This window comes from Eleutherodactylus coqui, chromosome 6 (assembly GCF_035609145.1).
Source record: "Eleutherodactylus coqui strain aEleCoq1 chromosome 6, aEleCoq1.hap1, whole genome shotgun sequence".
NCBI lineage: Eukaryota > Metazoa > Chordata > Amphibia > Anura > Eleutherodactylidae > Eleutherodactylus > Eleutherodactylus coqui.
This window is the reverse complement of record NC_089842.1, coordinates 81,945,715-81,973,422: the sequence shown is the minus strand read 5'-3', so window position 1 is coordinate 81,973,422 and position 27,708 is coordinate 81,945,715. Positions and strand designations below refer to the sequence as shown.

The 27,708-nt window shown below is 45.6% G+C and overlaps 2 protein-coding genes across 2 annotated transcripts in view; both read left to right on the top strand.

Annotated features, from left to right (window-relative positions):
- Positions 1–27,708, top strand: part of LOC136633618 (sialic acid-binding Ig-like lectin 14) — a 157,619-nt gene that overhangs the window by 77,412 nt on the left and 52,499 nt on the right. The gene's annotated exons all lie outside the window — the stretch shown is intronic.
- LOC136631690 (myeloid cell surface antigen CD33-like) overlaps positions 22,685–27,708 on the top strand; it is a 51,943-nt gene continuing 46,919 nt past the window's right edge. Inside the window, exons 1-2 of the mRNA XM_066605981.1 lie at positions 22,685–22,751; positions 25,465–25,842. Of these exons, the coding sequence (XP_066462078.1) occupies positions 22,685–22,751; positions 25,465–25,842 (445 nt within the window). The remainder of the gene's footprint in view (positions 22,752–25,464; positions 25,843–27,708) is intronic.

Here is a 27,708-nt window from a genome sequence, read left to right as displayed (position 1 = left end):
TCTATAAAGCTGCATTGTGAGACCTCCTGCTCATATACTAATATATTAAACAGACGACCTCCTCCTCATATACTAATATATTACACAGACGACCGCCTCCTCATATACTAATATATTACACAGACGACCTCCTCCTCATATACTAATTCTATGCGCAAAAGAATTAGCGTCCAAATTTTACGTACGGAATCTAATTTTCTCACATAGAAACTTGAAATTTGGCACGGGCATTTAATATGTCATAAATAGGAAAAGCTAATGGGTCCCAACTCGATTATTCAATTCTATACGCCAAAGAATTATCGTCCAAATTTTACCTACGAAATCTAATTTTCCCACATAGAAACTTGAAATTTGACACGGGCATTGATTATGTCATAAATAGGAAAAGTTAATGGGTCCCAAGTCGATTATTCAATTCTATGCGCAAAAGAATTAGCGTCCAAATTTTACGTACGGAATCTAATTCTCTCACTTCCTGATATATATAAATGAATGTATGTCTGTCTGTCTGTCTGTCCTTTATGCATTACTACACCATTCATCTAATCGCCATGAAACTTTGGGAAGTCGTTGAGTACACTCCTGGGAAGATTACTGGCATAGTACATCTATCCTACGATAGGTGGTGCGCGTGCGAGCATCGTCGACAGTTATGCCCCCCAGACAAAGATCGTTTGATTTCCATCTCAAGCACGAAAGCAAAAGGCATTACGAGCAACGGGATGAGTGTTCAACTACAAAATGATGCATCCGCCGATCGTATCACAAGACAATTGCTGGATATTGAGAATGCAGAGGTAAAATAAAAAAGCTGTGCTGTGATTGGTTGCTATTTCTTATACTGCTGAGGTAACATGAAAGCTGTGCTGTGATTGGTGGCTACTTCTTATACTACTGAGGTTGCATGAAAGCTGTGCTGCGATTCGTTGTTACATATTATACCACTGAGGTAACATGAAAGCTGCACTGTGATTGGTTGCTATATATAATACCGCAGAGATAACATGAAAGCTGCGCTGTGATTGGTTGCTATATATAATACCGCAGGGGTAACATGAAAGCTGCGCTGTGATTGGTTGCTATTTTTTATATTGCTGAGGCAGAATAAAAGTTGCGCTGTGATTGGTTGTTATTTCTCTTACTGCTGAGGTAACATGAAAGCTGCGCTGTGATTGGTTGTTATATTTTATACTGCTAAGGTAACATGAAAGCTGCGCTGTGATTGGTTGTTATATTTTATACTGCTAAGGTAACATGAAAGCTGCGCTGTGATTGGTTGTTATATTTTATACTGCTAAGGTAACATGAAAGCTGCGCTGTGATTGGTTGTTATATATTATACCACTGAGGTAACATGAAAGCTGCGCTGTGATTGGTTGTTATTTAGATATATAAAAACGAATGAATGTATGTCTGTCTGTCTTCGCAGCAACGCGCGACGGGTACGCTAGTCAATTAATAAATGTGTTGTGTGGCCCTGCTGTGTGTCACAGAACTGCAGTGTTATTAACTGCAGCAGAGCGGTGATTTCCCAGCCAGGAAATAAATTGGCGCAAGCCTGCAGGCCAAATAGAATTTTTGCCCTTTTTTTTTTTAAAGGAAAGGCCCACTGCGTATATTTAATCAATAAAATATGTCTTCTGGCCCTGCCTACACAATTCTGTCCCTGGAGTATTACTGCAGGGCGCAATGCTCTGCACGGCCGATTTGGAGAAAAAAAAAATGTGCAACACTGCTAACAGCAGCCTCCACAGTACTGCACACTGTTAGATGTGGCCCTAAGAAGGACCATTGGGGTTCTTGAAGCCTATACTAACTCCTAACACTCTCCCTGCCTAACCACCACTTCTCTCCCTGTAGTATTACTGCAGGGCGCAATGCTCTGCACGGCCGATTTGGAAAAAAAAAAAAGTGCAACACTGCTAACAGCAGCCTCCACACTACTGCACACTGTTAGATGTGGCCCTAAGAAGGACTGTTGGGGTTCTTGAAGCCTACACTAACTCCTAACGCTCTCCCTACAGCAGCTCCAACACTATAGCACTGTCCCTCAGCTATCTCACAAGGCATCTGAGGCGAGCCACGGGAGGGGCCGACTTTTATACTCCGGTGACATCTGATCTCCCCAGCCACTCACAGCAGGGGGGTGGTATAGGGCTGGAACATCACAGGGGGAAGTTGTAATGCCTTCCCTGTCTTTCAATTGGCCAGAAAAGCACGCTAACGTCTCAGAGATGAAAGTGAAAGTAACCCGAACATCGCGTGGTACTCGTTACGAGTAACGAGCATCTCGAACACGCTAATATTCGCCCGAGCATCAAGCTCGGACGAGTACGTTCGCTCATCTCTAAATATTATACATCCCACATGTTACGGGGATGTTATTAAATTATTGGTAGATGTATGTCAAGTTTTATTACAAAACCTTTACACAGCAATTAGCGTATTTTTCGGACTATGAGACGCACCCAGGATTAAACAATAAAAAATAGGTTAAAAATATTTTATGCTAATTAAAACTTCCCTGATGGGCTAAAGAAGTGGAAGGGTAAAAACTGATAGATGTGTGGGGTCCAACTGATCTCAAAAACGGCTAACCTGTGTCCTTCCTATTTAAGAGTGCCGTACCCTTTTCCTATTTCTGTAATGTAGTTGAGAATGGTCGGCTGGTTGGACACCTGCAGCTGTGGCTCCATTCCCCTTAATGGCGCAGACAGATAGCCATGCACTATTTTTGTCAGTCCTATTGAGATGAATGGTGCGGTGCCAATCCACTGACTGCAGTGAGACTGATGGAAATGGCTGAGCAGTAGAGATGAGCGAGCACCAAAATGCTCGGGTGCTCGTTGCTGGAGTCGAACTTTCCGCAATGCTCGAGAGCTAATTTCGAGTAATGAACCGCATTGAAGTCAATGGGCAACTCGAGCATTAGGTCTTCACTTGTGAAACTCTGGATAACATCCGAAAGTCATGGAAACACCACAGAAACGGATAGGAAAGGGCAGGGGCAGCATGCATGGCTGCATCTCAGGCTCCCAGGTCCCACTATTAAGCGACAATAGGGGCAAGAGTCTGCCCCCCCCCCCAACAATTTTTACTTCGGACAAACCCTAATTAGCAAGGCACACCTTAGCTAAGCACCACACTACCTGCAACCAAGGACAATCACTACCTGGGGGTCACACCACTGCCTCTTCTCCAGGGTTACATGCTGCCCAACCCCCCGCATGACCCTGCGTCCACAGCGCACACAAAAGTTTCCCTGCGCAGCCTTCAGCTGCCCTCATGCCACACGCTCGCTTCATAGCCACACCACCCTTATGTCTATTTCTAAGTGCGTCTGCGATGAGGAGGAACCGGAGGCACACACTGCAGAGGGTTGGCAGGGCCAGGTAGAGACCCTCTTTTAAAGGGGGGGGGGGGGGCGATAGCCCACAATGCTGTTGAGAATCGATGATAAATTGATGTACGATCATCATTCCAATCCCGTGCCACCTCCGTCGCAAAATTGTCAGGAGCCGCAAACGTGGGCATAAAGGGGACTCAGGTGCCAGCCCAGCACTTCTACACAACTCCACAATGCAGCAATACTCTGTGTGGGAGGTATGTGAGTGGGCCCTGGGTCAGGCTCGGTCCTAGCAAACACCTAGTGTGGCCCAAGGTGCTGCGAGTGACATAGCAACGGGGAATTCATGTGTCCACACACTACTCATTCTGTTTGGGTGTCGGATACCTCATCGACAATGCAAGGGGAAAGCCATCTGCACTCTGCACCCTACCCAAGTCAGCCAGTGTCTTTGTGCCAGACAGGTAAAACACCGCAATGGGAAGTCTGTGTGCACACACAGCATAGGTGGGTCCTAGGAAACCCAAGACATGAACCATGAGGAAATCAGAGTGCCCAAACATGGCAGACTTTCACTGCACCGAGGATATAGGCCTCTGCACAAACTCTCAGCAATCACGGGCATAGAGCGGACTCCAATGCTAGTGCAGCTGTGAACGTCTCATTTGTGCAGTATCGCTCTTCTTGTTTGTCCCAAACCAGTGCCGCGGATAACTGTGGTAACGCGAGAGAAAATACATGTTGGCCTCGGCCCACAATTCATGCCCTAGTCAGTCAGTGTTTTTGGGCCAGTAGAGGTGAGGACAGTAGAGGTGAGGGTGTGGGTGCAGGCCGGGAGGCGCTCGTGCCTGTGTCCTGAGAGGGGGGTTGGATCTGAGTGGCAGGTTGGGGCACAGGGGAAGAGGCAGTGGTGTGACCTTGTGGGGTGCTTGGCCATCATATGCCTGCGCATGCTGGTAGTGGTGAGGCTGGTAGTGGTGGCTCCCCGGCTGATCTTGGTGCGACACAGGTTGCACACCACTGCTCTCACTGAAAAACATCCACACCTTTGAACACCTAGCCCTCTGCATGGAGGCTTGGCACGAGGGGATGCTTTGGGAAACAGTTGGGGGATTCTTGGCTCTGGCCCTGCCTCTACCCCTGGCCACTCCATTGCCTCTTCCAAGCTGTCCTGCTGCTGCCCTTGCCTCCCCCTCTGAAGCCCTGTCCTCAGTAGGCTTAGCAAACCTGGTGGGGTCAGTCACCTCATCGTCCAGCTGCTCTTCCTCCGAATCCTCTGTGCACTCCTCCCTCGGACTTACTGCCCTTACTACTACCTCACTGATAGACAACTGTGTCTCATCATCATCATCATCCTCCTCACCCACTGAAAGCTCTTGAGACAGTTGCCGGAAGTCCCCAGCCTCATCACCCGGACCCCGGGAACTTTCCAAAGGTTGGGCATCGGTCACGACAAACTCCTCAGGTGAGAGAGGAACCATTTTTTCCCACACATGGCAGGGACCCGAGAACAGTTCCTGGGAATCTGCCTGCTCGTCAGAATATGTCATTTTCATGGAGTGAGGAGGTTGGGAGGAAGGAGGAGCAGCAGCCAGAGGATTCAGAGTTGCAGTCCCTAAGTCGGGAGTAGTGGACTGCGTAGAAGATTGGGTGATCGATACATTGCTGGATGCATTTTCTGCCATCCACGACAGGACCTGCTCACACTGCTCTGTTTGTAATAAAGGTCTACCACGTGGACCCATAAATTGTGATATGAAGCTGGGGACCCCAGAAACTTGCCTCTCTGCTAATCCCGCAGCAGCCGTCTGTGATTCACCACGACCGCATCCACGCCCACGTCCTCGACCCTTACCCCTACTCCTCATCATGGCGGATTAAGAATAGAACAGGGGCCAAATAAATTACCCCACTGTACAGCAGTGACAACTGGGCCTTAATTCACCGCACACACAGACTTGTAGATAGCGGAGGCTCTATGCTGTGACTAGGAAAAAGTAACCCACTGTCTTGCGCTGATACCTAGGGGTAATTTAGTGCTCGCAAAGACTTGTAGATTATAGAGGCTGTGTGGAGTGGGAGAATACTCTAAAGCCAGTGGATAGTGCTGGTAACTGCGGCGATCTCAACCCCACCAACGGAAATGGTATTGTGAGACGCTCTGCACAGCGGCTGAGCTGAAATACTGTGCAATGGCCCCGGTAATATTACAGTACTATTTATCTGTGAGAGCGGTATTTTACTGCACACTCCAGCCAGAAAAAAAAAGACGGAAAGCTGCAAACAGGCCTAGCTGCATAATACTAAAATGGAAGCACTACAACTCCCAGAAGGAGCTTTTGGTTTTTTTGCACAGAGGATACAGGCTGTATAGTGTATATCACTTTCCCTCTAGAAGTGGCTGTGGCCCTACGCTCTGCATCTAATTCACTGCAGATACAGAACGGTATAAATAAGTATGGAATTATTTGCGTGCACTTTCACGCTGAGAGTAGTATTTTAATGCACACTCCAGCCAGAAAAAATATTACGGAAGGCTGAAAAACAGGCCTAGCTGCGTAATACTAAAATAGAAGCACTACAGCTCCCAGCAGCCACCCAGTAAAATGCACACAGTTAGATGTAGCCCAACAAAGGAGCTTTTGGTTTTTTTGCACAGAGGATACAGACTGTATAGTGTATATCACTTTCCCTCTAGAAGTGGCTGTGGTCCTACGCTGTGCGTCTAATTCTCTGCAGACACAGAACGGTATAAATAAGTATGGAATTATTTGCATGCACTTTCACACTGAGAGCGGTATTTTAATGCACACTCCAACCAGAAAACAAATATTACGGAAGGCTGCAAACAGGCCGAGCTGCGTAATACTTACTAAAATGGAAGCATTACAACTCCCAGCAGCCACCCAGTAAAATGCACACGGTTAGATGTAGCCCAACGAAGGAGCTTTTGTTTTTTTTGCACAGAGGATACAGGCTGAATAGTGTATATCACTTTCCCTATAGAAGTGGCTGTGGGGAAGGAAATGGAATTGACTCGAGTACCACGTGGTGCTCGTCTCGAGTAACGACCATCTTGAGTACCCTAATGCTCGAACGAGCATCAGGCTCAGACGAGTACGCTCGCTCATCTCTACTGAGCACTATTAGTTATCTTATCATCATTAGCTATATCTCTGCATAAGCAGAATATGAGGAATACTACAATGCAAATATTATCTCTTATGATTTATAAAACAAATGCAGACAAGATTACATGTAAAAAAGTGAAGGAAGAGCGGCCGGAGGAAATTACAAAACAGGAATGTTAAGCAAGAAGTGCAAGCAAGAGCTTTCTCATAAGCAAAATGAGAAGAAAAGAGGAAGCATGATAAGTACTTCGTCAGTGGAAAGTAACACAGGACAGAGGGGTCAGTCAGAGGTGCCGTGTGTTATATTACCGTTATATCACACATTACCAGGTGAGTGCTCCAGTCTACACTAAGTCATGCGATAATATAGTTTAACAGGATTTCATCTTTGATAAAGAGATTGTTTCCTTTCGGCTCAAATAGGAAGCAAATTAAAGACAGATTTCTTCAGCTGGTATACGTTTTAAGGAACCTTGTCTGTCTAGTTTCCTCGTCTAGTGGTTGCAGAAGTCTATGTGTATAACCAATCTGTACTAAGAGAAAGAGAGCAGAATCCATATACTGTAGTTAGATTAGTTTTTCTTTTAATGGTATTTATTTAAGTTTTCAATTCCAAAACAGAATGCAACAGATGAGCAATTAACTTTCATGGGCAGAACATGAATAGCATCGGTCTCAGTATTGTTGAAGTAAAGGGCAATTACACAATATATGCAATAGTGTTACCCTACCACCACAATTCCTCCAGCAATTGGCCATGCAGTTGGGGTACATATGGGCTAGACGGATTGGTGTGGAATACTCACGTAAAGTTATTTTTGTTAATGTCTCCAACTGTGAGCTCAACTTAAGCGCTTTGTGTTCAGATAAAAGGATTCTTTCCATTCTTTATCACTGGATACTTTGTATAACTCCCTCTCTCATTACCTTAGTAGATTTTTGAAAGGTTACATGACCATGCAGTAAGGTATATATGGGTTTTATCCATTTGGTGCCTCTGGAAAAGACGCATGTCTATATGAGTTGGAGGTTGTGTCCATATTAGTATCTGAGGCTGCATTAAAGTCGCCGCAGGTAAGAACTTTACCTTGTTCAACTCTGGATAAAATGCATAGAATTTTATACGTAAAACTACGCTATTTCGTATTTGGAGCATAGGTTGAGGCTGGCGTGTAGAGAGTATGGTTTATAGATCAGACTATTATGACACCTCTGCCTTGTGTGTCCATTGTTTCATGGATAGGTTGAATGCAGTAGTGTGTATTATGGCGATTAATATTCCTCTGGCCTTAGAGGTGTAATGGAATTGAATTATGTTGGGTGTTTTATACAAAAAGCATCCTTTGAAACTATATGTGTTTTCTGTACACAAAAAATATCTGGAGATAGCGTTTTTACATTTTCCCACATATGTGCCTGTTTTTGTAGGCTATATAATTAATTGTATGATTACAAAGTATAGTTATGTAGCATTTCATGAAATCAGGGTTGTATAAAGTTACCGTCTTAGGAGCGTCCGTCTTGTGCCAAGTGAGTTAAAAGTGAGCAGGACAGCACCTCAGGAAATATTAGTATAAAAAAATATCAAAAAAAATCAAAAGAGGGAGAACAACTTATCCTGGTGCAAGCAGGAAGGCCCTTGGGTGGGGACCAGGCCAATGGCACCTGCAGTCCTGGTGAGCAGTAAGGAACCAACACTTTATATGTCCCACATGGCATCCAGAAAGATAGGAGAACAATAGAAAGACACAAAATTTGACAAAAAATATTGGTGTATAAAATAGAAATCAAACAATAAAACATTCTCTGCGCTCATAAGGGTTGGTAGAAAAGAAATTAATATTCATGTCACTTACATGAAGAGGAGGGGGTACGAGACCAAATCGAGAAAACCCCGTCCCTTTTACCAGGCACATCAGGAAGAAATCCAATTATCTATAATTACATTTTTAATCCAGTAACAGCTAACAGGGTAAATGGTAGAAATGGCATTCTACCAGGTACTGTGTTGCCCATCTGGGGAGTTCATCCCCTATCTTTGTTTTGCAAAAGCAGAAGAAGCCACCAATGCCATGTAGATGTGCAGATGACGATGTTGTTGTGGAGACCCCCACTACTTTCCCCTGGAATGCTCTCTGTACCACATTGTTTGGGAGTGATGGGAACAGCATGGCCTACATAGAAAGCTTAGCTTTTCGAAGGAATGGGGCTGTTTCCCTACCAGTGCTCAGCAGAATCCATACCCTCCGGAGATCGGTCTGCAGGCTCCGATACTGGAGAGCCGCCCTTCAAGCTTCTGGCAGCTCCATCTTGGTCTCGTTTAGGTGAACAGGAGAAATAAAAATTAATATGCTTCTCTGGCTTGGCAGATGTCTGCTTCTTCTACTGCAGCAAGGGAGGCCCAAGCAATCATAGATTTTATCACTGTAAAGTCACTTTTTCAGCCCACTTGGATCTGGAGCTTTGCACTAAGCAGCCATTTATTCTAGTGGTGGAACCACATCCCCTAGTTACAATAGTTTTAAATTAATCATGGTAAAATAAAATGTAATCATCGTAATAATGACATAAAATGTTCTGCTTTTATTTGACTTCTATGTGACTCTTAAAGGACTCCCAACAGGACAGACATAGAGTAAGAACTAATTTGTTACAAAGAATCTACAATCCATACATGATATTACCCTAAGGTTCATCTCAGAATCAAGATGAGGCAAATAAAGCACAGCAACATGTGGGTTGGTTTTGTGATTATACTCAAGTAGAGACTGCAGCCTGAGAACGCTATAGCCTGCACGCCCGATATACATTAAAAAAAAAGTGCAAAACTGCTCCCAGCTGCCACAATAGTAATGCGCACGGTCAGATGTGGCCCTAAGAAGCACCGTTGGGGTTCTTGAAGATGCCAACACTCTCCCTATAGCAGGAACAGCACTCTCCCTAATCTCTGCCAGCGTGTGTCTGAGGCAAGCAGCGGGCGTGACTGCTTTATATACTTGGCAGTCACTTGATCTATCCAGCCACTCACTGCGGGGGGGGTGGGATAGGGCTATAGCAGGAACAGCACTCTCCCTAATCTCTGCCAGCGTGTGTCTGAGGCGAGCAGCGGGCGGGACTACTTTATATACTTGACGGTCACTTGATCTCGCCAGCCACTCACTGCAGGGGGGTGGGATAGGGCTGGAACGTCACAGGAGGAAGTTGTAATGCCTTCCCTGCATGTCTATTGGTCAGAAAGTGGCGCAAAATATGCAGGGAAGGAAATGGAATTGACTCGAGTACAGCGTGGTGCTCGTCTCGAGTAACGAGCATCTCGAGTACCCTAATACTCGAGCGAGCATCAAGCTCGGACGACTACGTTCGCTCATCTCTAGTTAATACACCTACATCCTTGATATAATTAGTGGAACTGAATTTTGGCTTTCAACATCGATCCCATTATATACCCTAATTGGGAGTTAACCTGACCACTTCCTTATCCACTATATAAATGGAACTATCCACCCGTGTTACAGAAGCTCTCCTCGGAGTTGCATGTTGTCAAGATGAACCTGCTTCTATGTATATTATATTAGCCGATCCCAATTCACAAGGGCCCTAACTAATCTACAGAGACTGACTTTCAAATTTATTTGGGCAAACAAACACCCTAGAATCAAAAGTAATATAATGCACTACCATAAAAGACAGGGGGAACTTTCGGTCCCTAATTTGATGAAGTATTATACAGCAGCTAGAACTGCTCAATGGTTTGAGACATTGGGAGGAGAAAGGGCTCTGCTGTGGGTCAACCTGGAGGCATTCAGAATAGCTCCACACACATTTCCAAACCTGATATGGACAAATAGTCCCATGGTTGCTAATCTCACTGCGAATTTAGAGGAATATTCGTTTCAGATATAATTTTTCTAATAAACCCTGTAGGCTGATGGCTTTGATACCGAATGTGAGCTTCCCACCAAGTCTGGATCTAATTAATTTCCAGTGGAGGAAAATTAATGAAGTGACAGGTCTCCATCATTTAGTAGAGAGTTCCCACCTGATGACAATAGCTTAATTTCGAGCCAAATTTAACACCCCCCCCCCCCTCCGGTCAGAGAATTATCGGATAAATCAAGTCTTCCACTTTCTAAACTCACAACAGCTACCTTAGGTTTTCCCTGACATACGTTTGAGAGACTGTGTTTCTGAGACCCCTTGACAAAGGCCACCCTATCCTTAATTTACAGTATCGTAAATAACCCATCAAGGGAAGGTAAATTTTCATTTAAGTCAAATGGGAGACGGGTCTAGGAATTAACATGTCAGTGGAAAGATGGAGCCACTGTTGTGAGACAATTTCTAAGGGTAGCTACCAAGTTACTCTAATGGAAACCTCTTTAAAAATAATGCATCATACCTATTTGGTGCCAGCTAGAATACACAAACTCTACATTGCGACTTCACCCTCTTGTTTCAGGGAATGTACAGAGGTGGGAACTCAACTACAGATTTGGTAGACTTGTCCTGAGGTGGCCTGTCTCTGAACTCAGGTACATGGACTATTGCACAGACTGTTTATAGGCCGTTTTAGAAAAAAAAACCTCAATGCTTCTCTTGGGAGACCATCAGCCGCGGGTTAAATACCAGGTGCATAAACTGATCCAGTTTATCTGCATGACGGTGAGAGTACATATCGCAGCCAGGTGGAAGCAGCCACACCTCTCGTTTCAGGACATGATGGGTAAAATATCACAGATTGCACTATATGAAAGGCTACATGCTATAGGGTCAGATACGCTAGTAAGATATGGGCAAGTGTGGGGACCCTAGATAGAGCTGGTAGATATTACGGAATTCTTTTGTCTACCTAAAGTGCCCTAAGGGTCCGGATCTAGACCAATATTCTAATCTTAAATCTGTGGAACAGAAATGGATATTTGATAAAGGAAAAACAGAGAGAAGACCTTGATTTGGTTTAGTTAAGGTTCATGGTTTATTGTTAAAAGTTATAAGACAAAGAGAAAAGAAAATGGAGTGGAAAAATCGAAATGCAAGTATAATTGTGCTTGTAGTAATCTTTGCATACTTATCTGTGACTAGCTGATATACCCGGCTTCGCCCGAGTTACTTTGGTACTGGTGTTTATCTTGTGTTCATACGGAAAATCTTATGAAGTCGTGGTTACTTTAGAGATACCGGAAAAACATATGTCCACCATTTTTCATAGTTCTCTGCATTACCCAGGAAACACCACGGGGAGGTAACCATGCGACGTTTCCTTTATATAAAATGACATCAGAAAGTGAGAAAATTAGATTCCATACGTAAAACTTAGACGCTAATTCTTTTGCACTTAGAATTGAATAATCGAGTTGGGACCCATTAACTTTTCCTATTTATGACATAATCAATGCCCGTTCCAAATTTCATGTTTCTATGACACCAAGAAGTGAGAAAATTAGATTCCATACGTAAAATTTGGACGCTAGTTCTTTTGCGCTAGAATTGAATAATCGAGTTGGGACCCATTAACTTTTCCTATTTATGACATATTCAATGCTTATGGCAAATTTCATGTTTCTATGACATTGGGAAGTGAGAGATTTAGATTATGTACGTAAGATTTCAATGCTAATTCTTTTGCACTTAGAATTGAATAATCGAGTTGGGACTCATTCGTTTTTCCTATTTATGACCTAATCAATGCTTGTGCCAAATTTTACGTTTCTATGACACCAGAAAGTGAGAAAATTACATTCCGTACGTAAAATTTGGACGCTAATTCTTTTGCACATAGAATTGAATAATTGAGTTGGGACCTATTAGCTTTTCCTATTTATGACATAATCAATGCTTCTGCCAAATTTCACGTTTCTATGACACTGGAAAGCGAGAAAAATACATTCCGCACAAAAATTTGGACGCTAATTCTTTTGCGCATAGAATTGAATAATCAAGTTGGGACTCATTAGCTTTTCCTATTTATGACATAATCAATGCTCCTGCCAAATTTCGAGTTTCTATGACACTGGAAAGTGAGAAAATTACATTCCGTACGTAAAATTTGGACGCTAATTCTTTTGCGAATATTATTGAATAATCGCATTGGGACCCATTAGCTTTTCCTATTTATGACATAATCAATGCTCGTGCCAAATTTCACATTTCTATGACACCGGAAAGTGAGAAAATTACATTATGTACGTAAAATTTGGACGCTAATTCTTTTGCGCATAGAATTGAATAATCGAGTTGGGACCCATTGCTTTTCCTATTTATGACATAATCAATGCTCGTGCCAAATTTCGAGTTTCTATGACACCGGGAAGTGAGAGAATTAGATTCCGTACGTAAAATTTGGGCGCTAATTCTTTTGCTCATAGAATTGAATAATCAAGTTGGGACCTATTAACTTTTCCTATTTATGACATATTCAATGCGTGTGCCAAATTTTAAGTTTCTATGACATTGGGAAGTGAGAGTTTTAGATTATGTATGTTAAATTTCGACGCTAATTCTTTTGCGCTAGAATTGAATAATCGGGTTGGGACCCAATTACTTTTCCTATTGTGGACATAATCTATGCTTGTGCCAAAATTCATGTTTCTACGACATCGGGAAGTTGGAGAACTTTTGGCGAGTCAGTCAGTCAGTGAATCAGTGAGTGAGTCAGTGAGGGCTTTCGTCTTTATATATGTAGATAATATAACATATAATAGTGCAAAGAAATACCCGTTAAATAACAAATTTAGCTCAGAAACTTTTATTCTTCTTGATTATTTGACAAGTCGGCGGTACAAATTGGTCTTTGGAAGAGTAGCGGTGAAGCATGAGGACCTTACTGTCATCTGACTACATGCACCAAAATCTACAGACGTAGCAGTCATCAGAATGACTGACACATCATGATTACTCCATTTACAGTATTTTTGTATATTGTAGTTAAGTTATCATAACACGCTAATATTAGCTATATCTGTACAAGCAGATTACAAGGAATGTTATTATGCAAATATCATCTATAATGCTTCATAAAACAAATGCAGAGAAGATAACATGTAAAAAAGCAAGGAAGTAAGGAAGTGAGGCTAACTTCACATAGGCAAGCGCGATATGGCGCAGTTAGTCCCGCCTCCATACAGCGCTCGCCATCCTTGTGAAAGCTCCTTGGATGCGAGGCATTTTCATGTAAAAGCAGCTTTGAATCACTTCAGTGATAAAGGGAATCCCCCGCTGCGGCTGTCAGTCATAATGTGGGATGGCACATGCACATGGTGCGATGCTGCTACCGGCCCCATTGAGAACAATAGGCGCTGCGATGCGAGAGCACGCAACATGATAGAACATAGCATCAGTGCCATGCAGGGAAACATTGCTCATGTGTATGACCTCATTCAAAAGATACCCAATTCCTCCCACATGAAGGAATCTCCTGTCTGATAATCTCTTTAAGGTTTTGGGGGATATTAATTGCTAATATTTGAGATTTATTGGAATTTAGTTTATAATAGGAAACATTTCCAAATTGATCTACTAACGTTGGAACTTGTCTTAAGGAGCTAGGTGGCTGGCTCAGCATTAAACTAATGTTGTCCGCAAATAAACCAATTTTGTGCTGCCTAAAAGACATTGGTATCCCTCTTATATTGCTGTTGGCTCCTATAGCTTCTGCCAGTGGCTCTAATGTCATAATAAATAAGATAGGAGATAGTGGGCCTTCTTGCTGTGTCCCATCTGTTATATTGAAAGAGCCTGTATATCATTTATTAGAACTCAGGATTGTCCAATTTTTTGTAATACTGCAAATGCAAAATCCCAGTGTATCCTGTCCGACATCTTCTGTGCATCCAGCGTGAGGAACAGAAAAAGCGTTCAAACAGTCCCTGCCCTATACATTAAATCAATAACGTGTTGTACGATCCGGGGCTTATCAGCCCGTTTACGAACCCTGCCTGGTCACTATGAATTAAAGAGGAATTATTTTTAAGTCTTTGGGCTAAGATCTTGGCATATAGTTTAGTATCACTGTTGAGAAGTGAGATTGACCTAAAGTTTGCTTGGAAAGTTGGGGCCTTGCCTGGTTTGGAGATCACAGTTATTCTTGCTTGGAGCATTTCTTTCTGGAAATTGCCTGTTACCCTGGCTTTGTTAAACATCTTTACTAGGTGTGGAACCAGGGTGTCTTTATGAATCTTGCATTACTCATTCGAGAACCTATCCGCTCCTGGGGCCTTGTCTTTTTTAGATGCATTTATGGTCTCTAATACCTCTTGTGGGTTGAAAGACAAATTTAAGGAGGTAATTTGTTCTGTAGTTAGCTTGGGCAGTTGTATGAGATCAAGGAATGCTTTTATTAGGTTGCCTCAGGGTCCTCTCTCAGGTTGTATAGTTTTTGGTAGAAATTACATAACATTTCTGCAATATCTTGTGGGTTACATATCTTGTGCTTGGAGCTAGGTTCTATCAGATATTAGACCTTCGCTTTCAATCTTTTTTGTTTGACTCTATGTGCCATCAACCTACTGCATTTATTGTAAGCTGAGTAGTAGGATAATTTCAGGGTTTTTATCTGCCTATCATAATCCGCCATCAACAAGTCCCTGCACTCATGTCGCTTCTTCATCAGTTCTTTATGTCAGGCCTTAGTGGGTTTATCCCTAACCTGACCCTCTATTTCTTTAATCAATGCTAGAAGAGAGGCTACTTTCCTGCCTTTTTCTCTTTTCTAGATAGATCCCTGTTGAATCATAATGCCTCTAACTACAGACCTGTGAGCATTCTACAGTATAAATGGGTTAGTTTCTGGTAGATCATTAAGAGCAAAATATTCCTACAAGGATTGTTCAATTTTCTCCTGCTGCACAGGGAGCCCCATCAGGTACATGTTATTGTGCCAGATCTTATCTATATGGGAAGACATGGACATGGTTAATGTCAAGATGACGAGGGTGTGGTCCGACTAGGAGATTTTTCCAATAGAAGCTTTTCTCATTCTCTGTGCCAGGAAAAAATCAACCAGGACCATGTCAATTCTAGAAAAGAATAGAAAGAGTATTAAGGCACCTAAACGAGTCATACAGTTCCTCTTTGTTTATCCATGGAGACAGTGAGGGTGCAGATATCCTGCCCCGGCTACTGGAATCTATTTCCCTGTCGGCTCCTAGGTTAAAGTCTCTACAAAACAGTAGAGTTTTTTGTTTATTGCTATATTCAAAGTCCCCTAACATTTTTTCTTTTTTTTGTCGATCGTCTTGTGAAAGAGGTTTTTTTGAGTTGTACTTTTTAACAACACCACTTTTTGATTAATGTAATGTTTTGATCACTTTCTACTCCATTTTTTGTAAAGTGAGCTATTTTCCTCATTTTTTTGTAAGTTTTTTCATGGCATGAACTGTGCGGGTTAAATATTGTACAAACTTTTTTCTCTGGGTCATTACAAACACAGCGATACTACATGGAGTTTTGACATTTTGACTTTTATTTTTTTTTTACTATTTTTCATACTTTTTTAAAACTTTTTATTTTTGTCCTACTTGGGAACTTTAATATCAGCATCTTTTATCTGCCTTTTATCGTACTGAGCCTCATAGGCCAATGACAGACCCAGAGGCTATATTCAAGCCTCCAGGTGCCATAGCAACCCAACGGGACCCCGTGATCACATCACAGGGGTTCAATGGGTGATAGAGGGAACCACCTCAATCCAATCAAGCATCTGTGGGATGAAAAAACAAGTGCAATCCTTGGAGGCCACAATTTACAGGATTTAAAGTACCTGCTGCTAATGTGTTGGTTTCAGATTATTGTAAGGGATTTCTCCTAAGGAGTTAAAATTTTTGCATAGAAATTGCCCGGCTGTGAAATTTTGCAACAAAATGTGTGACAATTTAAAATGAGCATGCTCCTCAGCCTATGTTTGATTGGGCATTACATAGTATGTAAAAAACTTGATTTTTAAGCTGCATCAGTGGTGATGGTGTTGTGCCGCTTCCAGAGAGCAGCCTATTGTGGGCAGTGTTACTGCTCTGGCAGGGGCAGAGGCTTTCAAGAGAGCAGGACTGCTTTGTGGCAGAAGAGATAGCTGAGTGAAATAGCTTACAGAGTTGTTATAGAACAGCAGGCTGAGAAGCTGGAGCTGCTGACGGGATGCAGGTACCCCTAGTTATATGACTGGAGAACGTCTGGGTCTGTGAAATATAGCAACAGAGAGTTCCTAAAGCGTGCAGAAGGGCTTAAAATTGAGGAGCAACGATCTGTAAGATAAAGGATTTGGTACTGCACTGTGGATACAATGAATCAGAGCGCACTGGAGGACATCAAGAGTTTCTCCAGCATTGTGTTGTAAGTGAGGTCAGACTCATTAAAAGTTGAACATTGTGCACATCAATGGTGACTTTTTAGGGACTAAGCAGACTTGTTAACTAGTGTAACACAACAAAGGCTTAACTTTAGGACAATGTTAATTGTAAGGCTTGAATACATACTTGCTATTTGAAACTGTGACTTCTGTCAAAATGGAGCCTGGAATTATTGGATGACAGCATTAGAGGCCCAAAAAGTGATTCCACCCTTGACCTATAAAAATTCTCTCAGAGTCTACTCAAATATGTGTACTGGACCCCTTTTTCCACTTATGTAAAGCTAGTTGACCACTAGACATACCTCTATGAAGGATCAAAAATATTTAGCCCAGTTAAATGACTTTGAGAGAGGCAGATTATTGGAATGTGAGGAGCTGAATGGTCATATCAACAAATCTCCGCCTCCTGGGCTGTTTTCCGACCAGACTGTTAGAAAGTGTTGTGACCACTAGATGTGCGAGAGCGTGCAGAAAAGGCGATTACACCTGGGACGTCCTCAACAAACCAACTGTAGAGAGGATCATCTGATCGTTCGATAACATTAGCAACTCAAACTGCTTCATTGTCTGCCATCCAGAGACAGGTGGAACCCTTGTTACAGGACCCCATGTCTGTTGGAACCATTTGCAGGCACTTGGCTGAAGTACATTTGGTCTCACAGCACCCATTACATGTACTACCTTTGACACCATCACCATCACCTCCATTTGCAGTGGTGTCATGAATGACAAAACTGGACTACTAGTGGAACTGGGTTGTCTTCAGTAATGAATCCAAGATTAGTTTGGGCACTGACGACGGCTGTGTTCGTGTCTGGAAACCTAGCGGTGAGCTCTTCAATCCTGCCTTTGCTGTGAAACGGCACACTGCCCCCTGCTGGTGTGATGATCTAGGGTGGCCATCACATACAACAGTCGGTCACCCCTAGTAGTGGTACAAGGGACAATGACAGCTCAGTGATTTGTTTAGGACATCCTGCAGCCACATGTGTTCCTCTCATGGCTGCTTCTAAGAGGCATTTTCCAGCAGAATAATGTTCGGTCACACACACAAGGGGTCATAGGAATGTCCCCACAACATTGCCACATTTCCGTGACTTGCCTGGTTGCCTAGTTTATTGCCAATAGAACACGTATGGGACCATCTGGGATGTCAACTTAGACAGCCTATGAGTTGGCATAATCTAGAGGCTCATTAACAGCAAATGTGGATGGTATGCTTCAGGATATCATACAGCACTTTTATGCCTCCATGCCCACCTGTATCACATCTTGCATCCAAGTTAAAGGTGATCCAACAGGGTCTTAGTGCCTCCATGCCCGTCCATATCACATCTTGAATCCAAGCTAGAGGTGGTACAACAGGGTACTTAAACCTCCATGCCCACCCGTATCATATCTTGTATCCGAGCTAGAGGCGGTACAACAGAATACTATAGCCTCCATGCCCCCTGTATCACATCTTGTACCCGAGCTAGAAGCGGTACAACAAGGTACTAGAGCCTCCATGCCGGCCCGTATCACATCTTGTATACAAGCTAGAGGCGGTACAACAAGGTACTAGAGCCTTCATGCCGGCCCGTATCACATCTTGTATACAAGCTAGAGGCAGTACAACAGGGTACTAGAGTCGCCCTACAAGGGGTTAGTTTTCCGTAATAAATTATCCTCTTGCTCTGATATTGTAATCACTTAATTATGTCACTGTTACAATCACATGTGAAAATTTTCAGTTAATTCCGACAACTCCTGCTAGGGGCTTGATGTTTTTTGAGAACGAGGGTTCCTAAACACAGATATATGCACGGTTGTGTACGCTTCAGCACAATGTATTTGTGCTATGAATTAGGTACGTTTGCGTGAATTTGCACATTTTACTGTACTTTTTTGCACATGCAGGGCATGTTCACATGCGCAAAGGGCATCCCCCTCCCTGATTTAAAAAGCATATTTAGCCTAATGAGATCCAAAATTGATCTTTCCCCTGTGGTTTTGTGCTGCATTTCACGCATACCTTTGTATATTGCGTGTACATTTGTGCATAGTCAAAGACTTCTTTGGGGCCCTTAGTGTGCAAATAGAGCATGTTCTATTTTTTTGCACACAGAAGAAATGCGTGCACAAAAAGGGAATGTAAATGAACCCAGTGAAATCAATGGGTTATCCTCTCTGCATTTTGTGCACACAATTCTTGTGTGCACAAATACGCCTGTGTTAAGGAGCCCTGAGTGTGATACTATAGTGTAATAGATGCCCTTCTGCTGCATTGATCGTAAGCACACATTTATTAGATATATTTTGGCATGAAATTGGCAAATAGGGGAGTTAATTGAAGACAGATTTATCCAGCTGGTGCAGATTGTAATGGCCCTGTAATAACTCTGTACGGTTCGCTCCTCTAGTGGTTGCACAAATAACGTGTAACCAATCACCACACAGAAGTAATGGCGGCACGCTGCAATATCTCAGCCGTCTCACTATTCTGGGGTTTGTAGGTTCTGGTGGAGATCAGCAAACAGCGTTCAGAGCAGAGTTTACAGCACATCTAGAGCAGGGGTCCCCAACCGCCGGGCCGCGGACCGGGGCCGGGCCGTTGGGTGTTTAGCGCCGGTCCGCGGCACCGCCGGGAACTTTTACTCTAAACACAAGGCCCGCGGGCCGAATCCGGCCCGCTGCCTTGTGCTATGTGGCCCGCGGCGTGCCGACGCCGCTGACCACCGAAGCGATTACCAGCGAGGGCGCCGCAGCTCCCCGCTGGTAATCGCGCTGATGCCGGCGCACACTGACGTCTGTGCAGCCAGGATACTCTTCCCCGAGTCCCCTGCTCATTAGTTCCGCAGGAGAGGACTCGGGGAGGAAGCGTTCCGGGCTGACGTCAGGGCAAGCAGACAGAGAGCGACAGCAGGGAGGAGGTAAGTATATGGGTTGGGGGGCTGCCTGGCTGCCTATTACTGGGGGGGGGGGGGGGGGGCTACTTATTACAGGGGAAGGGGCTGCCTATTACTGGGGGGGGGGGGGGGGGCTACTTATTACAGGGGAAGGGGCTGCCTATTACTGGGGGGGCTGGTTATTACAGGGGAAGGGGCTGCCTATTACTGGGGGGGGGCCACTTACTACTGGGGGACCTGCTTATTACAGGGGGGACCTGCTTATTACTGGGGGGTTGCTTACTGGGGGGGTGCTTATTACTGGGGGGGAGGGCTACTTATTACAGGGGAAGGGGCTGCTTATTACTGGGGGGGCTACTTATTACAGGGGAAGGGGCTGCCTATTACTGGGGGGTGGGGGCTACTTATTACAGGGGAAGGGGCTGCCTATTACTGGGGGGGGGGCCACTTACTACTGGGGGACCTGCTTATTACAGGGGGGACCTGCTTATTACTGGGGGGTTGCTTACTGGGGGGGTGCTTATTACTGGGGGGGAGGGCTACTTATTACAGGGGAAGGGGCTGCTTATTACTGGGGGGGCTACTTATTACAGGGAAGGGGCTGCCTATTACTGGGGGGGGGGGGCACTTACTACTGGGGGACCTGCTTATTACAGGGGGGACCTGCTTATTACTGGGGGGTTGCTTACTGGGGGGGTGCTTATTACTGGGGGGGAGGGCTACTTATTACAGGGGAAGGGGCTGCTTATTACTGGGGGGGCTACTTATTACAGGGAAGGGGCTGCCTATTACTGGGGGGGCTGCCTATTACGGGGGGGGGCTGCCTATTACTGGGGGGGGACCTGCTTATTACTGGAGGGGTTGCTTACTGGGGGGGCTGCTTATTACTGGGGGGGGGGGGCTACTTATTACAGGGGAAGGGGCTGCCTATTACTGGGGGGGGGGGGGGCTGGTTATTACTGGGGGGGTGGGGGCTACTTATTACAGGGGAAGGGGCTGCCTATTACTGGGGGGGGCTGGTTATTACAGGGGAAGGGGCTGCCTATTACTGGGGGGGGGGCACTTACTACTGGGGGACCTGCTTATTACAGGGGGGACCTGCTTATTACTGGGGGGTTGCTTACTGGGGGGGTGCTTATTACTGGGGGGGAGGGCTACTTATTACAGGGGAAGGGGCTGCTTATTACTGGGGGGGCTACTTATTACAGGGGAAGGGGCTGCCTATTACTGGGGGGGCTGCCTATTACGGGGGGGCTGCCTATTACTGGGGGGGGACCTGCTTATTACTGGAGGGGTTGCTTACTGGGGGGGCTGCTTATTACTGGGGGGGGGCTACTTATTACAGGGGAAGGGGCTGCCTATTACTGGGGGGGGGGGCTGCCTATTACTGGCTGGGGGAACCTGCTTATTACTGGGGGGGGGGCTGCTTATTACTGGGGGGGTGTTCTTATTACAGGGGAATGGGGTTGCTTATTACTGGGGGGCTGGTTATTACTGGGGGGGACCTGATTATTACTGGGGGGGGACCTGCTTATTACTGGGGGGGCTGCTTATTACTGGGGTGGGGGCTGCCTATTACGGGGGGGGGGCTGCCTATTACTGGGGGGGGGACCTGCTTATTACTGGAGGGGTTGCTTACTGGGGGGGCTACTTATTACAGGGGAAGGGGCTGCCTATTACTGGGGGGGGGGGGGGAGAAGCCTATTACTGGCTGGGGGAACCTGCTTATTACTGGGGGGGTGTTCTTATTACAGGGGAATGGGGTTGCTTATTACTGGGGGGGCTGGTTATTACTGGGGGGGACCTGGTTATTACTGGGGGGGGGGGGGACCTGCTTATTACTGGGGGGGAATTGCTTACTGGGGGGGGGGCTGCTTATTACTGGGGTGGGGGGCTACTTATTACAGGGGAAGGGGCTGCTTATTACTGGGGAGGCTGCCTATTATTGGGGAGGCTGCCTATTACTGGGGGGGGGCTGCCGCCTAGTACTTGGGGGGGGGGCTGCCTATTACTTGGGGGGGCGCTGCCTGTTACTGGGGGTGGGGCGCTGCCTATTACTGGGGGGGGGGGGACCTGCTTATTACTGGGGGGGGACCTGCTTATTACTGGGGGGGGGACCTGCTTATTACTGGGGGGGGGACCTGCTTATTACTGGGGGGGGGGCCTGCTTATTACTGGGGGGGGGGGGCCTGCTTATTACTGGGGGTGGGGGGGCGACCTGCTTATTACTGGGGGGGGGGACCTGCTTATTACAGGGGGAAGGGCTGCTAATTACTGAGAGGTGGGGGCTGTCTATTACTGAGGGATGGGGGCTGTCTATTACTGGGGGGGGGGGGGGAGATAAATTATATGCTGCCCTATGTGTGTGCTGGGGGGGGGGGAGATTATACACTGCCCTATGTGTGTACTGCCAGGACATTCTAATGTCATAACTAAATAAGAATGCACTAAACTCCAACCCCCTTCATAACCCCGCCCCCTATAACCAAAGCCCCGCCCATGTCCCGCCCAACCCTGACGGGCCTTGTAAAAATGGTCTTGCTTGAAGCCGGTCCCTGGTGCCAAAAAGGTTGGGGACCACTGATCTAGAGGAATGAGTTTGCGGCTCTCAGCGGTACCTAAAATGTTGTAGTTACTTTATTCTATTACTTAGTGGGAACAGATCTGTTGCCTCGTCTGTCTCTGGTCCCACTAAGTAATGGAATAAAGTAACCACAAAATCTGTACGAGCAGAGAAACAATCTCAGTGCAAAAAAAGCTGCAGAAGCCGTATAGTTACAGCAGTTTCATATCAGCCATAGTAGAATATGATGTAGTCATCATAATAGTGATGTAAGATGTTCTGCCATATATGTTACTCCTGTGTTACTCTTATAGGACTCCCAACAGGACAGACATAAAGCAAGAACTAATTTGTTACAAAGAATCTACAATCCATACATGGTCTTACCCAAAGGTTCATCTCAGAATCAAGATGAGGCACATAAAGCACAGCAGCATGTGGGTCGGTCTTGTGGTTATCCTGCCTCTCTTCTGGGAAGGTAAGTACAACATACGGATGTCTTGGTGATATATAATAGGAAAATAATATTCCATAGTAATTAAAACCTCTGCAGTGGTCCAAGGAAGTCAAGGGGTCAATGTTACTAATGTTGGTGGTCTTGGATAAGGCCTCCGTTTCTGGTATGCTACACTAGGGGCCGAGGTTAATAGCCAACAGTAAGCTCCTGTTAAACTTAATGTGTCCTCAACTCCTCATCTTTTGACCAATGAAATAAATTGCAGCGGTGCATGTAGATACCTCATTACATTTTGCTGTCCACATTAGGCCTCCTGCACACGGACAGATTTGCATTGCGAAATCTGGAGCGGAATTCCGCCTCCAGACTCTGCAGTAAATGCAGCCGATAGCGTGCTATGAGAAAACGCGATTTTCTGCCCATGAGCGGAAATCGATTGCGATTTTCCGCTCGCGGGGGAGAAATATCAGCATGCTGCAATTTTGTGCAGGCTATGGACGGCTGGCTTCCATTGAAGTCAATGGAAGCCACCAATCCCATGCCCATTCTGCAATCATCAATGCAGAATGGCCGCATTAACCACGTCATCGCTATAACGGCGGCGCAAACTCCTCTCACTTGCGCATATGTGCTGGCGCTCCGTCTGGCAAATTTGCAGCAGAGGAGAGGATGGTGGAGAGCTAAGCTGGGGTCACCGGTCGGGCACTGGTCAAACTACACTGGGAATCCCGCATGTGGGGTCCGACCTGACCGTGTGCAGGTGGCCTAAATGTCTGCATTACATGTCTCCGTGTCCTGCTTTGTCTTTTCTCCTTTGCTGTATTTTTATGATGTATAGTATTTTATAATCCCTTTATGACATTATGCACACACTATACACACACACAGCACTGCTGCATATGCAGTATATATATATATATATATATATATATATATATATATACACACACAGCTCTGCTACTCGTAAAATTTAAATACACACACAACTCTGCTGCACACAAGATAAGGCCTCATGTCCACGGGAACGCACGGTGGATTCCTGCAGCAGTTTTCACCCGTGCCCGCAGCCATGAGGCCAAAAATGACACTTTACTCACCTGCCCGGTTGCTGCGGGCTCTCCTCTGTCGTGGCCGGATCTTCTTTCTTCAGCACGGCGAATGTGCACGGCAAATCGGCAGCGTGCTGTGTGCATGCGCCGTGCACACTTTTTTCTTTTGAATCTTCTGCTCTCCCACAAATTCACGGCACGGCACAATGACAGCTGCGGGTGTGCCGCGGGTCTGGACGACTTCCATTGTCTTCAATGGAAGCCGCGGGAGACGTCCATATGGGAGATCCGCAGGAAAATAGAGCATGCTGCAATTTCTCCTGGCGCGTGCGACCGGCATGCCGGGAAAAAAAAAAATCACATCCGCATGCATTTATTTGCCCTGAGGATACTAATGCATCACTATGGGCTTCTGGAGCTGTGGATCTCCCACGCGGGAGACACATGGATTTTATTATTAAAATCTGCACGTGGACAGCAGGCCTAAGTCGGGAGGATCTGGCTCACATACACAAACAGTTCTGCTTATTCATTTTAATCATGGCTATAAACACTAATGCACACTAGACTAGTAGCCGGGGTAGAAGGTTTTCCTCCGGCTGCCTGATTCTCACCAGGCATCAAACTGGTCACATGATCATGAAGGGTACTTCAGTCCAGGATATTTCAGCTCCTTCTCTGCTGCCGGCTGTGTTCCCTTTTGTCCTTCTCAGTGGGATGTCAGTCCTTCTCTGCAGCACCTACTGTATATCTAACAGCTGAATGTGATGCTTTTTCTCCTGCCCAACATGGATTGCACAGATCAGTATCCGCTGCTGCACAGTTCTCAAAGGCATCTGGCGGAATGATTGTTGGGGATGTAGTCAGGGTGGTCTGGCACTGGCAGATCCTCTTGAGTTTGGACTATAAGGCTGGCTTCACACTGGCGATGGCGATATTCGGCTGTGATTCACGGCCTAATATCACTCTAGCAATCCTCCTGAAATACCCTGGATGCGAGTGGTTTGGGGCTCCCTTCATCCCTGGCATGGCTATCAGAGCCGTGATGGGAGATCGTGATGTTCTCTCACTGTTTTCAATGGGGTCGGCACTGCTACTGCCAGCCTCTTGGAAAAAATGTGGATACCCCTGGATGTGACAGCCTGTGACAGGCTGAACTAGATGGACATTGTCTTCATTCGGCCATACATACTATGTTACTATCACTGCGGGGCTGAAGGAATCCCCACCGCAGCTGTCACAGCTGCAGCAGGGGATCGCAATATTCTCCCATTGTTTTCAATGGGGCTGGCGCTGTGGCCACTGGCCCCATTGAAAACAATGGGCGATATCGCAAATAGAAAGGACGTTTTTATTTTTTTTCATGCAGGATTGCAGGAGTGAAAACACCGCAAATGAGAATGAAACCATTGAAAATCATTGGTTTCATAACGATGCGTTTTCACTCACTCTCGCATCGGAACGAAATCATGCAATTTTCGCGCCAGTGTGAAGGAGCCCTAAGACACAGGCACTTTTTGGTAAAGTATAGCACATACTATACTTAGTGGGATGAGGTTGAGTTTTATTGAGTTATGAATGAAACAGATTAGGATTAAGAAAAAAAACTGTCAATATCTTTGTGAATTATTTGATAAATGTAAAATACCTGATATGGAATAATGACATATTTTCTCCTTCTACAGGTATCACATGTCAGTTGGCTGGCTTGTCTATTAACGTGCCTCCTAGTGTCAGTGTACAGGAGGGTCTCTGTGTCACGATTCCATGTAACTTTACTGCTGCTTATAGAAATACCTTCAGTAATTCCTTTGGATACTGGAGGCTGCTCCTAAACAACAATCCAAGTACTATCGTAGCTAGTAATGATAAATCCATTCCTGGGACAAGAACAAACTTCAATCTGACAGGAAACCCAGATTCTGGAGACTGCAGCCTGACAATAACCGATGCCAGGAAAGGAGATGCCGGGACATATTGCTTTAGATTTGATGAAAACAAGCCAAATAACGTGAGATTTAATTATATCAATGGTTACGTAACACCTATTATTACTGTGACCGGTAAGTTTTCAGGAATCTTACAGTATTATCAGACATCATTCATATGTACTACAGTGTGGTGATTGGTTGGAGCAAATGAAATGAAATTTAATTTTTGGGAAATTTTCACGTTTGTCAGTAAAATCAATTACTGATAAGAAAATGCAGATTTGTTGAGAGCTGCAACTTTTTCGGCCCACTACATCCGAGTGTATGTGTATTTGCGGAATGAACAATGCTTTTTTGCACGCACCGGCATATTTTACTGCACTTTGCGCCCGCTATGCAGGTTCATTTGCGCTCAGTAAACAAAGACACACCTATATAAATGGCTAATCAGTCTGAGCTCCAGATTTGTTCTTTTTTCTACACAATTAGGGCGAGCACCCACTGGCGTTTGCGTTCTCCGCGGGAAAAAAACGCAGCGTTTTCGCCGCGTTTCTCGCGGTTTTTCCGCGCGTTTTTCGCGGCGTTTTTCGCGGCGTTTTCGCGGCGTTTTGCGTTAATTTCCATTGACATTCATGGGTGCATTAGGAGAAAAATAGGGACACATATGCAACTGACAGTTCCTATGTTAAAAACGCAAACGCAATGCAAAAAAAACGCCAGTGGACAGGAACACATGTTATCTCTATGCCTGTGCAGGAAAAACGCAAAACGCAAAACGCAGGTAAAAAAACGCCAGTGGGTGCTCGCCCTTAAGCAGTATTCCATGCTTCTCTTACAGCAGTGATGGCGAACCTTTTAGAGACCGAGTGCCCAAACTGCAACCCAAAACCCGCTTGTTTATTGCAAAGTGCCAACATGTCAGGGGGCGGGGCTTATCACGACGTATGATTTTACCCCCGTCGTTCTAAAAAGGACAGGGCCGCTTCAAAATAGACAGGGTGCAGATTGTGACTGCTTTTTGGAAGCAGAAATGCTGCAGAATGTCCTCAGTGGAAAATACTGTGGAAAATTCTTCGCATTTCCACATCCAAAAGGCAGTCAAAATCTGCACACTGTCTATTTTGAAGCGGCTCTGCCCATTTCTGCCACATGTAAACATACCCCAGCGGTAATGATGCTAACCCCCCTCAGTGGTAATAGTGACCCCCAAGCAGTAGTAGTGACCCCCTCCTGGCAGCGTCCCCCAGTATAATAGTGACCCCCTTCCAACAGCGTCCCTTGGTGCAATAGTGACCCCCTCCTGGCAGCGGTCTCTGGTACAATAGTGACCCCCTCCCGGCAGCGGCCCCAGTAGAATAGTGACCCCCTCCCAGCAGCGGCTGGCAGTACAATTATGACCCCCACCCAGCAGCGCCCCTCGGTACAATAGTGACCCCCTCCCGGCAGCGTCCCCCGGTACAATAGTGTCCTCCTCCCGGCAGCGGCCCCCAGTACAATAGTGACATGCTCCCAGCAGCAGCCCCCAGTACAATAGTGACCACCTCCCGGCAGCGTCCCCCGGTACAATAGTGACACCCCGCAGCATCCCCCAGTACAATATTGACCCCCCCGACGGCGGCCTCCGGTACAATAGTGACACCCCACGGCGGCCCCCGGTACAATAGTGACACCCCACAGCAGCCCCCGGTACAATAGTGACACCCCATGGTGGCCCCCAGTACAATAGTGACATCCCAAGCAAAATTAAATGCATACCATCGGGTGTGGTGCTGCCACTGGCGCTCAGTGTCCGCTGCCAGCGACTCTGGTCCTACTGCCGCCGCTCTCTGTCCTCATCCCACCGGCACTGCATGTGCTGCTGCTGCCGCCACCCCAGCCTCTTGTGATGCCGCCAATGCCTCCGCTGTCAACACTTTCTCTCCTCAGGCCACAAACGCCCGAAGCCAATCACAAGCTGGGGGCGTTACATGTCAAATTCATGTATTATGTTGCCAACCC